At 40.8% G+C, this 14,013-nt stretch overlaps 1 protein-coding gene and 1 long non-coding RNA gene across 9 annotated transcripts in view; one reads left to right on the top strand and one right to left on the bottom strand.

Moving 5' to 3' along the window:
• The window catches only part of LOC121004381 (keratin, type I cytoskeletal 13-like), a 90,149-nt gene that overhangs the window by 66,973 nt on the left and 9,163 nt on the right, over window positions 1–14,013 (bottom strand). For 2 of the 8 annotated variants that reach the window (XM_040436567.1, XM_040436568.1), the window contains exons 1-5: window positions 4,764–5,609; window positions 2,535–3,135; window positions 896–978; window positions 523–679; window positions 284–445 (exon numbers count right to left, since the gene is read on the bottom strand). In XM_040436567.1, the coding sequence (XP_040292501.1) occupies window positions 284–445; window positions 523–679; window positions 896–978; window positions 2,535–3,135; window positions 4,764–4,867 (1,107 nt within the window). In that variant the 5' untranslated portion in view covers window positions 4,868–5,609. Of the gene's footprint in view, window positions 1–283; window positions 446–522; window positions 680–895; window positions 979–2,534; window positions 3,136–4,763; window positions 5,610–14,013 lie in introns of those variants that run through there. The other 6 variants (XM_040436574.1, XM_040436575.1, XM_040436571.1 and 3 more) reach the window with 4 other exon arrangements.
• The window catches only part of LOC121004391, a 28,142-nt gene that overhangs the window by 6,461 nt on the left and 7,668 nt on the right, over window positions 1–14,013 (top strand). The gene's annotated exons all lie outside the window — the stretch shown is intronic.

Here is a 14,013-nt window from a genome sequence, read left to right as displayed (position 1 = left end):
GGCTGAACCATAGTTCAAAAGAACTGTCATTCCCAATCAATTGGCCCTTGTAACATGGCAGCTATCAGCCAACAACTATTCTGTCGGCTATTCGCATGTTTTACGTGAGCCTTAAAATCATAGTTTTCAGCAGCACATCTCTCTGTTAAACAGGTAATATGCAAACAACATGAAGACCAAAAAATCATAGTAGCCCCCATACAGTTTGGACCAGGTCATGTAAAAGCCCTTTAAACCAGTTCACCATACAATTCAGATTGGCTTTACAGTTCTCCAAACTCACCTGGGCCAGGAACCTATCTTCAGCTTCTTTTTGATATTTGTTAGCCAATTTTTCATAATCAGCTCTCATGTCAGCCAGGACCTTGCTCAGATCAATACCAGGAGCAGCGTTCATCTCCACATTGACATTTCCACTGACTTGGCCTTGCAGTCCCTTCATCTCCTATAACATAATTCGATAAATTCCATAATTTGGTCTACTGGAATCCATAATCATTTACAAAAGTCTTGATATCTCACCTCCTCATGGTTCTTCTTCAGGTAGGCCAGTTCTTCAGTTAAGCTTTCAATCTGGCTCTCAAGGTCAGCCTTGGCTAAGGTGAGTTCATCGAGAACCCTGCGGAGACCATTGATATCAGCTTCCACGCTCTGGCGGAGAGCCAGCTCGTTCTCATATCTGCAAACAAACATGCATTTTAGAGACTGAGTACAGGTATATGTAACTACTACTAGTTTTCTACTATATCAGAAAAAAAGCTATGAACTTAAGATGTCTGACACTGCTGAATCCAAACCCCTGATTGTGTGCAATTCTGGAACTTTGCTATTGAGCCCCATATACTTTGAACCCAAAGCTATCTAAATTGGTAAGGAATACATGACCAATACTTACTTGATCCTGAAGTCATCAATAGTAAGTCTTGTGTTGTCGATGGCCAAGATCACTTTGTTATTATCAATATTGGCAGCAAGGATCTGTAGAGTTATCATACAATAATTTTGAGAATATTTGTTGTATCATTTGGTTATGCTACCCATATTGTATCACTGGTGTAACATTGTTGAGGTTGTAAATGAAATAAATAAGAGCATGACTTAAATGCATGTAGTTACGTTAGAAGACATCGTTTCAGCAGGCAGCATACCCATACCTGACCCAATCAGATATGTTATCATTTATAACAGTCTCTTGAAAGCCTTATATGATTATTCCTGGGTTATGCTGGTAATTTTTGATAGGACAACCAACAAATATATATTCCATAATTGCATGCAATGGAAGCAGTAATAAATATGTGTTTCAAAAACAAATAAACAGTAAAATCACAGGAATGTTATGATTTTTCTTGGAAACATTAAATTCTCAGGGTGCTAGTTTATCCTGTAGATTGCCTGTAACTGCTATACTGCCTTTAGGAAATGTTTAATGGGTTGTCACATGATCGGTCTGATTTTGTGCTACGTTATCAGAAAGCCTGAAGCCTGGTCTAATATTTCATGATATTTACTGATACATTTATAAAGAGTATTTGAAGAACATGTAACCCTTGGTACCCAGGATACATAACGTGACTATGCTGGGTGAGTACATGGAAGCTGTAGACAAGTCATAGTTAGAAGTTCCTTTATTTAGGTCAAAGGTTCAGTACCCTAGCCCTCTATCTAAATAACCTGGTCGAGTTAGGACTGTCTTGTTATCGACCCCTGGGCATCAAGAACCTAGGAAAAATACTCCATAAGCCTGCCCCAGCTACATCCTTGTACATTTACCCTCAGATCTTTTGTTCTCTCCTAATCAATGAAGTGTTAAGATAACTCTAACAATGTAAGTAACAATCCTGTGGCTCTTATTGGACCTATAGAGACCAAGAATCTAGCCCCATACCCTTGACTTAGTGTTGGGAACCTGCGAAGTCCACCTTTCCTCAAACATTGTAACTCAAGCAACCTAGTAAGGATCATATTGATCCAAGGGTCACTTATGCTCTATGAGATTGCTGGTGTGAACAAGGACAACAGTCCAATTTTCAGTTTGAGTTGAATTTTAGATGTACAATGCTCTCACAACGCATTGTAACAAGGTGTGTTTGATACCGATGCCCTCAAGGCATGGTTTCCCAAGAGTCTTATTACTCTTGGAAGGTACGAAATCTTGTCTGCCAAATTAGTCTGTGTTTCATCTTGTTACAGACTGTCTGTAGCTAATATCTACAGAGGTGTGAACTCTTGTTTATATCCTATTAATATTAACAGTTTAGGCAGTATTTGAACTTCATTTCTGTTATATACTTGTAGCATTGACACATAGCTCATGATACCAGGGATACCTGCTGTGTAGATGATGCACAATGACTTAATCTGCAGTTACCCATATTCAGGAGGCTAAATGTAGCCCTAGGCTGACAAAGTGTAGGATGTATAGTGTGAAGTTGGTTATCTGGATATAATTAATACATTGTACATAAAGCAGAAAAATACAACTGTGTAACATCTACAAGGACTAGATATTTTGAATTGAACTGGAGCCTTACCTTAGCACGAAGATCTTCGATTATCTTATAGTATTGGCTATAGTCTGCTTCCTTTTTAACGGGACTCTGCTTCTCATACCATTCCCGAATCTTCTTCTCCAGTTCTGCATTAGAATCTTCCAAGGCACGCACTTTGTCCAGATAGTTTGCCAAACGGTCATTTAGGTTCTGCATTGTCATCTTCTCATTGCCAGAAAGAAGACCCTCTCCAAATCCACCTTGGTTAAAGCCACCACCAAAGCCAGCTCCACCACCGAAGCTAGCACCACCACCGAAGCCAGCACCACCACCATAGCCAGCACCACCACCATAGCCAGCACCACCACCATAGCCAGCACCACCACCATAGCCAGCACCACCACTAAAGCCAACTCCGCTACCATACCCAGCATCTGCTGCACCACCAAAACCAACTCCTGCTGCACCACCATAGCCACCATCAAAACCAGCACCTAAGTTGCCAGAACCAAAATCTGTACCCTGGTAGCAACCTGCATTTCCACCAAAATTTCCCCCTGCTGCACTGGAACCATATTTAGAAAAAGAAACAGAATTCCTTGAGCCAACTCCCCTTCCACCGGCTACAGACCCAGTTGATGCCCTGTAAGAAGTTGATGAAGACTGATAAGCCATGTCTACCAGTGGCAGATGATCTCAAACCAATATATTAGTCACTAATACAGCCTGTTCTAGTGCTGCAGGAGTATGTCCTGAACCCTACTAGTCTCCTTATAAATACTTTTCAATGGGTGTTACCTTTCAGAACCTATTAGTCATTACGTGTCTGCCAGAAGTGAAATACCAATAATGAATTGATTACACTCTGCATTATTTTCCTTCTTGGATACAGTTGACACATAACTTTCACAGTTGATGTTTTTTTTCTATTGTTTATCTTCACAAACCTATAATTTAGGCAGGGTGGATTCATGTAGTTACATATCACACAATGACATCTCATTGAACTTTTTAGAAGGATCAGTCCACCCACATCACTGATTCAGTGCAGAATACCTGCAGTATGTGTCTAAAGTGTAGGTGCACTTCTAATGGACTTATATACATGGACAAGATTGTCACCTATGCAGTAACATTTTGATTGTAAAGGGCTTAAGGGAAGTTAAATAGCCTACCATTGCCCTGAAAATGCAACAGCAAAATTCAGTTCTGAGTTAATGATAGGGAGATGGGTAGGATATCCATCACTGCCAGAGCAGAACGAGACTACAAACGGTACCTATATTTCTGTGGTGGACTTCACACGTACGTTCATTACATGATTAGCCTATTGAGTTTTATCACCATGTATTGCTTAATTTCTCCTTCGGAGGTGGTGAAGGGGATTTGAGCAGTTGCTGCCAGGTTCCCCTGCAGAGTACAGCTAATCATTGGGGTCCAAGCAATAGCATTTCATCAGGAGACCCTTCTAACAAATGGAAACTAAACTGAGGGAAACCATTTTGGTTCCAAATGAAATAACATACTTTCCATGAGTGCAAAGCTGAAGAATTTTCCTAGATTCAATTATATTGCTGAGAAATACCAGCCCTTCTTATGTATCATTTTCTACACCTGTTTTAGGAGTAGAAAATTATCTAAATCTACGCCAGCAAGGGAGCTGGCATAGATTTAGTCTGGCGGTAGATGCGCCTAAGTTATGTAGAGGCCATCACAGAGTCATTAAGACCGGCGTCTAAATAAATGACCACATAAATGTTCATACTGGACTTGGACCATGGCTATAGGACCAGCTTATTCTGGCCATACTCATTAGATGTATCTCAGATAAGGATCAAGCAGGTTGGATTTCAATTCCCCAATGCTTTTGTTCTTTGGGAGAGTTATTCAGTGATTCTGAGAACTGTATATACTGATTTGAGAAATAAGATGACCTTCATAAGGAAAGTTTGAGGCATGGGACGTTTCTCAAAATCCTGTACATAGCAGAACAATACTCTTTATTGGACATATCCAATGTGTGGCATTCGGAAGGGGCACAGCTACAACTCTCTGCATCCACATCTGAAGAGCCACTGGAGGGAGACCTCCACATATACACCATACATGGCTGCTTTAAAAACCTCCAGCTGTACTATAATGGATTTTCCTGATTTTTTAGCTGGCTAAGGGACAACAGCAGGGAACTTCAGGGATGGGTATGTACTGATCCCGAATCTAGTCTTGAAATTCTTCAGTTATATTCGGATTATAAGAGTGAACAAGACTTGCAGTCTCGTATTTGCCTCCTGGCTGTTACTAAGCACCATAATCAGATAATTTCCTTCTTTCATCTCCTCTAACATTACATACTTCATAAATGAATGGATGCACATGGATAATGTGCAGTGAAAGCTCTGGTTTTCCTATTGAATGAGATATGGAAAAATTAAATATTGCAGAACAGCTGGAACCTGGAAAGACAATGCAGAAAAAAAAATGTTAAGGTCACCATGTACACTGATGAATGATCATTTCGTAGGAATGAGCAGATCTTTTTTGTCTACAAAGTACCTTTCTTTGAGTGATAAATCTTTCATCCAACATAAAAAAGAAGACTGTCCGTGGTCGCACCGCTGTTCCATTTCCAGTCACTTCTGGTCCATGCAGGAACGGTAAGCGGCTGGGTCCTGTGACCACTGCGGCCAATCACAGGCATTATAACAAAAATAGTTTGAGGGAGAGACAGCTCCACTTACAAATTTACTTTTACTAGATCCAATCCGTGGCGGTGCCCATAGTGTTGAACCCTAGCCCGTCGAGTTCCAAGAGATCATAAGATGGAGAGAAGACCGCGGCACTCAATGTCTTCACAATATGCAGGGGGAATTACAACTTTGGGGCATATTACTACTGTGGAGGCAGTGTGGGAGAATTAATATGTGCAGGCAGTGTGGGGCATATTACTACTGTCAGGCAGTGAGGAGGGAAGTTACTATTGTGGGGGCAGTGAGGGAGGAAGTTATTATGTTGGGGCCATGTAGGGAAAATTACTACTGTGGGGCAGTATGAGGGGAAATTACTATTGGGGAGGCACTGTAGAGGCATTTCTATTACAGGGACATATTAGGGGACATTATTTTTGGGGACACTATACAGGAATTATCACCTGGAGCACAATCTAGAGTTTTATTATTATTACTGGGGGCACTCTATGGAGCATTTATAATAGCTGTAGACACTATAGGGACATTTTTTTCTACTGGGGTCACTATTTGTTTTAGCAGTATAGTACCTGGGGCATTGAGAGCACAATGGGCACAGTATTGGAAGTGGCAGCAGGCTGACCAGGATCGGGAGGTTGATGGAAAAATTGACAAATCTAATTTGTCTGTGTAACAAACTCTGTAGAGACAAAATGCGGCTGAAAGAATTTGTCATGGTGGTCTGGGTCAAATGGAGGAGAAGAGGAAAGAGAGGGTCTACAAAACAGAAGATGTCACTGAATGTAAGAGGTATATGGTGCTGTATTTTCCTATATGTAGTGCTGGCTCACTACTGTAACCTGCGTCTCATCTTCTCCGCCAAGTCCATTTTTTTTATTATAATTTAGTGCATTTAAAATTTGGCGACTAAAGATTTAATTTTAGAAAGGAATGACATCTGCACACCCTCTAGTGGTGGGTGCTCATAAAGGAGAAGAGTCAATCCGTTACAAAAAGGAAGATCTATGGCACACATTTTGTGAACTCAGATATCCTACATATGCTCTTCTTATTCCTTTCAGATCCCTCGATAAAGGTCGCTACTCGACCGAAACATTGGGACTTTCTTTTATGGCCCCATATGTTGCTACATACTCTAGATGGAAATTAAACACAAAATGATGTAATTGCACAAATATGTATTAAAGCATCGCTTGAAAAAGAATCTTCTGGTGTGCCATAGATCTCCCTTTTTGTAAAAATTTTATTTGGCTCCTAAATTTTTCAGTTTAGGAGCCAATGGCTCCTGGTTATTTATTTTAGTCTGGAGCACTGAGACAACAAACTTTCGTGCACCATTCTTCTGTGAATACCGCATTAATTTGGAACAGGGACGCATGCAACATAGTCACCAAGTCTCACCCCCACTGATTTTTGTATCATGAAGTGGCTGTTGGTAGAGCTCGCATGAATTTACTGTGCCAGGACCTATTCTACTCGGTTAGATGGAACCACACTTCAGACACAATGTATTGCAACAAGTCCAAATGTCCATCTATGATCATATCTAGTAAATGCAATACAACCCACATTACTGTGTATGTACCATGTCCTTTAACTCTTGAGCTACCGATACTTGGTATGGTTTCAGGTAAAGTGCTTTCAGTACACATCGGCATATTGTTCTGCTGATGTGCACCTACTGGGATAATTTTTGTATCAATTTCCTGTGGGCTTCTCATAATCCTCTCCTAGATATCTGTAACGGCGACTGGTCTCCAAGCAGATAGTCATCTTTTTTTCAGCTTACGTGCTGTTCCATGTATGACATCATTTCATGCATTAATGTTATTTAAGGGGATCAGACCTTGCATAAAGAATCGTTCAATCTAACTATGTCTAGATGGCAGTGATGAAGATGGCTCTGCAGGCAGCATCGAGATATCTCCACATAGCGTAGGCTCATACAATGTAGACAATCAACATCAGGTGCTTCCAAGTTCTGGTATATCTGTCCTTGCAACCTCCATGCCCACTCTTAATGTCCCCTTGCATTTGCAGTATGTCCTTCCCAGGGGCGGATTGGAAATTTAAAGTGGCCCTGGAAAAAACTAAAACTGGCCCAGTGTTGTAGGCAGGCCCAGATTGACAGAAGGTGGGGCCAACATGAGTCGGCAGGGTCAACTCAAGTAGGCGGGGCCAGAAATAAAATAGAGGGAGAAGTATATTGTGCTGCAATTTTTAATTTGGCTCAGTGCAGCACAATATACTGCTCCTGAAGAAGCAAATACCACAGTGAAGCACAATATACCCCAGTAAAACCAAAAACCTCCCTAGAAGTTGCCCCTCTGTGGTGACCAATGCCAACTGCCACATTCTAAACTGAATTAACCTGTGATTCCCAGATATGGAAGTTTTCCTAATATTTCTGTATATTGCATCCAATTTTAGTGTTTTATTATTCCCTATATCTTGACCCCATTTCGCTTCACTTCTAAACGTATTAATTTTACCCATTTCCATTCTCAATTTACTATAAATTAGTGAAATAGACATACTATTCTGATATGAGTTAAAACACCAATCCATGAAGTCATGTGGTTTGATTGTAAAAAACTCTTTATCTTTAGTGCACATAAAAGTGTGTTTAACCTGAAAATATTTATACTTATCTAATATATTAACATCTCTGTGGCCAAATATGTCCACTAAAGTCCTAATATCACCATTGTGTATCATTTGCTCAACCCTAATTATTCCCTTCCTTTCCCAGAATTTAATATCATCAATCTTATTAAATTCACTAAGGTTCACATTATACCATAAAGGGGTAAAATTAAGTGTATGAGTGATTCCCAAGATTGCTTTAAGTGATTTCCAGACAAGTTGCATAGAGTGTGATATAATACATTTTTTCCCCTTTTCTCCCATATATCCAGTTTCTAGAATACTAAATACAGTTGCAATAAAAAGTATGTGAACCCTTTGGAATGATATGGATTTCTGCACAAATTGGTCATAAAATGTGATCTGATCTTCATCTAAGTCACAACACTAGACAATCACAGTCTGCTTAAACTAATAACACACAAAGAATTAAATGTTACCATGTTTTTATTGAACACACCATGTAAGCATTCACAGTGCAGGTGGAAAAAGTATGTGAACCCTTGGATTTAATTACTGGTTGAACCTCCTTTGGCAGCAATAACTTCAACCAAACGTTTCCTGCAGTTGCAGATCAGACGTGCACAACGGTCAGGAGTAATTCTTGACCATTCCTCTTTACAGAACTGTTTCAGTTCAGCAATATTCTTGGGATGTCTGGTGTGAATCGCTTTCTTGAGGTCATGCCACAGCATCTCAATCGGGTTGAGGTCAGGACTCTGACTGGGCCACTCTAGAAGGCGTATTTTCTTCTGTTTAAGCCATTCTGTTGTTGGTTTACTTTTATGCTTTGGGTCGTTGTCCTGTTGCAACTCCCATCTTGATATGTATTATACAAGGATAGAAAGGTAGGGAATCAGCGGCACTGCTGCTCTCACCTCACATATACCCCCTGCTGCCGAATGTCGCAAACCAACGGCCCAGCAGTTGGACAGGTTAGCGTGGTGCTCAGCGAAATGGATGCAAGTAGATACTTGGTATGATATGTAGGTAGATGAAAGGACTCCCTGTTGAGCTTCAGCTGGTGGACAGATGGCCTTAAGTTCTCCTGCAAAATGTCATGATAAACTTGGGAATTCATTTTTCCTTCGATGATAGCAATCCGTCCAGGCCCTGACGCAGCAGCCCCAAACCATTATGCCCCCACCACCATACTTCACAGTTGGGATGAGGTTTTGATGTTGGTGTGCTGTGCCTCTTTTTCTCCACACATAGTGCTGTGTGTTTCTTCCAAACAACTCAACTTTGGTTTCATCTGTCCATATTTTGCCAGTACTGCTGTGGAACATCCAGGTGCTCTTGCGCAAACTGTAAACATGCAGCAATGTTTTTTTTGGACAGCAGTGGCTTCCTCTGTGGTATCCTCCCATGAAATCCATTCTTGTTTAGTGTTTTACGTATTGTAGATTCGCTAACAGGGATGTTAGCATATGCCAGAGACTTTTGTAAGTCTTTAGCTGACACTCTAGGATTCTTCTTCAACTCATTGAGAAGTTTGCGCTGTGCTCTTGCAGTCATCTTTACAGGACGGCCACTCCTAGGGAGAGTAGCACCAGTGCTGAACTTTCCTCATTTATAGACAATTTGTCTTACCGTGGACTGATGAACAGCAAGGCTTTTGGAGATACTTTTATAACCCTTTCCAGCTTTTTGCAAGTCAACAATTCTTAATCGTAGGTCTTCTGAAAGCTCTTTTGTGCGAGGCATCATTCACATCAGGCAATGCTTCTTGTGAAAAGCAAACCCAGAACTGGTGTGTGTTTTTTATAGGGCAGGGCAGCTGTAACCAACACCTCCAATCTCATCTCATTGATTGGACTCCAGTTGGCTGACACCTCACTCCAATTCGCTTTTGGAGATTTCATTAGTCTAGGGGTTCACATACTTTTTCCACCTGCACTGTGAATGTTTACATGATGTGTTCAATAAAAACATGGTAACATTTAATTCTTTGTGTGTTATTAGTTTAGGCAGACTGTGATTGTCTATTGTTGTGACTTAGATGAAGATCAGATCACATTTTATGACCAATTTGTGCGGAAATCCATATCATTCCAAAGGGTTCACATACTTTTTCTTGCAACTGTATATCATGCTGAGTTCCTTTGTAATCTCTGATAAGTTGGGGGTATATATTGAAGGGGTACACAAAGATACCATTGTACTTGAGAAGCCAAGTAATAGCACCGCAGATAGGGAAAAGATAAGCCCCCATTCTCCACGCTAGCCATAAGTAATTCTGCTTAATACGTGCTCTTTTTCTGCCCCAAATTAATTTGTTAAGCAATCTCTCCAGGACTTTAAAATGCGCGTCTTCAATCCATATATTGGGCAGGGAGCAAGTTGATATAGCATCTGTGGGAGAAGCACCATTTTAATTAGGGCAATCCTGTCTGCCTGTCCCATCGTCAACTTTTGCCATACACGTACTTTTTATTTTATTTTGTCTATCAATGGGATAATATTCAATTTGGTATAGTCTCTCACCAAGGGACCGATCCGAACACCCAGATATTCCAGTGAGTCGGTTAACACTAGACATCTGACAACAGCCACTTTAACTGGGGGGGGGCAATATTTAGCGGTAATAGGGCAGATTTCTGCCAGTTCACTTCATATCCAGAGAAAAAAACTAATTAATTTATTATCCTCATGACGTGGGGCAGAGCTAAATATCCATCCCTTAAATATATAAGAACATCATCAGCATAGAGTCTAATTTTGTCCTGCAAGTCCTGGCCTCCAAAACCAAAAATATCAATATCCTGTCTAACTCGACATGCAAGGGGCTCTAGAAAGATAGCAAATAAAAGAGGAGATAAGGGACATCTGTCTAGTACCCCGCTGAAGTTCAAATGGATCCGATAAGGAGTCATTCACATTTATCCTTGCCTTGGGGGATTTATATAATAACTTAACCCACTGGACAAAATTAGGGCCAAAATTCATCCTGTCCATCACCTCCCATAGGAAGTTCCACTCCACCCTGTCAAAGGCCTTTGCAGCATCTAGTGACAGGATGGAGCGGTCCTCTCCCTCTCCCAGATAGACGTTCATTAATGTTCTACGGATGTTGGTCTGGGCTGAACGCCTCGGTATAAATCCCGTTTGGTCAGGATTAATTATCTTAGCTATTATCCTCTTGAGTCTATTAGCAAGCACTTTTGCACCAATTTTATAATCAGTGTTGAGTAGGGAGATGGGTCTATATGACCCCATATCCAGTTCATTCTTTCCCTTTTTTAAAACTAAGGTAATGATAGCTTCAGACATTGAAGGGGGTAGGCAGCCCTCATTCCAAGACATATTTAATAACTGCAGTAAGTGAGGTAAGAGCACATCACTATACCACCGATATAGTTCAAAATGGAGGCCATCAGCCCCAGGGGCAGAGTTACCTCTAGTTGATCTCAGTGCTTCTTCCAATTCTGAAAGTTGGATAGGAGTCTCTAGCAGAGTTCTATCTTCCTGAGAGAGAAAGGGGAGATTGATTTTGTCCAGGTATAATTTATGATTGACATGTCGCCCATTTAAGTCTGATTTGTATAAAGTAGCAAAGTATTTCACAAATTCTTGTTTAATATCTGCCATGTCTGTACATATCTTTCCTTTGGGGGATCTAATACTTTTAATTATAGTGGCAGTTTGCTGATTTTGAATCAGGGAGGCTAGCAATCTCGCTGGCTTTCCTGCCTCGCAAAACTGTTTTTGACCTGAGAAGAAGATGTTTTGTTGGCACTTATCTTGGAGATGACGATTATATTCCTCTCTAGCTTTGAGTAAGTTCTGCTGTACATTTGCGCTTTGGTCCGTGGCTATTATCCCCTGCAAAGAATGTACTCGCTGTTCAAGAGAGATCTCCTTTTTCAGCGTAAGAAACTTTAGCTTTTTGAATTCTGGAGTAGAGAATGCCTCGGACAAAAGCTTTTAAAGCGTCCCAAATATAATGTATGTGGGCAGAATTCCAGCTCACTCCTTATTTCTACCTGCTCTTGAATTATATTAAGCCAATGAGGATTGAGTCTGAAAATGTGAGATCTCCTAACATCTTCCCGTTTTTTTATTGCTAGGAGAATTGGAGAGTGGTCCGAGATCGTATGTGACTCATATTTCATACGGACAATCCTATCAATAAAATTAGCTGTTTTAAAGGCAAGATCTATCCTGGATAGGGCAGTACAGGAACGACTATAGCAGGAGTATGCTTTTACATTGCCATATAGGTGTCGCCAAATATCTATTAGCACCATTTCTTGGCATACGTTAAATAATAACAATGTTTCTCCTGTTCCCGTACTGCTCTGACGTCTCGAAGAGATCCTGTCCAATCCACGATCCATGACATCATTAAAATCTCCTAGCAGTACAATCGGGCATTCATCTCTTTGGCTTACAAAGTCAAAGAGTTGAGAAATGACGTTCAGAGAAAAGGGGGGTGGAATATAGACAAACGCCAATATACAAGTTGTCTGGAACCATTTACAGTGAAGAAACACGTACCTGCCCTCTTTATCTATTCTTTGTCCGATGGGTTCATACTGTACTTTATTATGAATATACACACTGACCCCACGAGAATAGGAAGAGAAACATGAGTGGTACTCAGCTTGTCATAACAAAAAAGCCAGTGGAAATAATATATCCAAATTCATATCACTTTATTACACCATGTACAGAATTATTAGGCAAATGAGTATTTTGACCACATCATCCTCGTTATGCATGTTGTCTTACTCCAAGCTGTATAGGCTCGAAAGCCTACTACCATTTAAGCATATTAGGTGATGTGCATCTCTGTAATGAGAAGGGGTGGGGTCTAATGACATCAACACCCTATATCAGGTGTGCATAATTATTAGGCAACTTCCTTTCCTTTGGCAAAATGGGTCAAAAGAAGGACTTGACAGGCTCAGAAAAGTCAAAAATAGTGAGATATCTTGCAGAGGGATGCAGCACTCTTAAAATTGCAAAGCTTCTGAAGCGTGATCATCGAACAATCAAGCGTTTCATTCAAAATAGTCAACAGGGTCGCAAGAAGCGTGTGGAAAAACCAAGGCGCAAAATAACTGCCCATGAACTGAGAAAAGTCAAGCGTGCAGCTGCCAAGATGCCACTTGCCACCAGTTTGGCCATATTTCAGAGCTGCAACATCACTGGAGTGCCCAAAAGCACAAGGTGTGCAATACTCAGAGACATGGCCAAGGTAAGAAAGGCTGAAAGACGACCACCACTGAACAAGACACACAAGCTGAAACGTCAAGACTGGGCCAAGAAATATCTCAAGACTGATTTTTCTAAGGTTTTATGGACTGATGAAATGAGAGTGAGTCTTGATGGGCCAGATGGATGGGCCCGTGGCTGGATTGGTAAAGGGCAGAGAGCTCCAGTCCGACTCAGACGCCAGCAAGGTGGAGGTGGAGTACTGGTTTGGGCTGGTATCTACAAAGATGAGCTTGTGGGGCCTTTTCGGGTTGAGGATGGAGTCAAGCTCAACTCCCAGTCCTACTGCCAGTTTCTGGAAGACACCTTCTTCAAGCAGTGGTACAGGAAGAAGTCTGCATCCTTCAAGAAAAAACATGATTTTCATGCAGGACAATGCTCCATCACACGCGTCCAAGTACTCCACAGCGTGGCTGGCAAGAAAGGGTATAAAAGAAGAAAATCTAATGACATGGCCTCCTTGTTCACCTGATCTGAACCCCATTGAGAACCTGTGGTCCATCATCAAATGTGAGATTTACAAGGAGGGAAAACAGTACACCTCTCTGAACAGTGTCTGGGAGGCTGTGGTTGCTGCTGCACGCAATGTTGATGGTGAACAGATCAAAACACTGACAGAATCCATTGATGGCAGGCTTTTGAGTGTCCTTGCAAAGAAAGGTGGCTATATTGGTCACTGATTTGTTTTTGTTTTGTTTTTGAATGTCAGAAATGTATATTTGTGAATGTTGAGATGTTATATTGGTTTCACTGGTAAAAATAAATAAATTGAAATGGGTATATATTTGTTTTTTGTTAAGTTGCCTAATAATTATGCACAGTAATAGTCACCTGAACACACAGATATCCCCCTAAAATAGCTAAAACTAAAAACAAACTAAAAACTACTTCCAAAAATATTCAGCTTTGATATTAATGAGTTTTTTGGGTTCATTGAGAACATGGTTGTT

This window comes from Bufo bufo, chromosome 6, assembly GCF_905171765.1.
Source record: "Bufo bufo chromosome 6, aBufBuf1.1, whole genome shotgun sequence".
In the NCBI taxonomy this organism is placed as follows: Eukaryota; Metazoa; Chordata; class Amphibia; order Anura; family Bufonidae; genus Bufo; species Bufo bufo.
The sequence above is the reverse complement of the archived record's forward strand: the minus strand, read 5'-3'. Positions and strand labels throughout refer to the sequence as shown.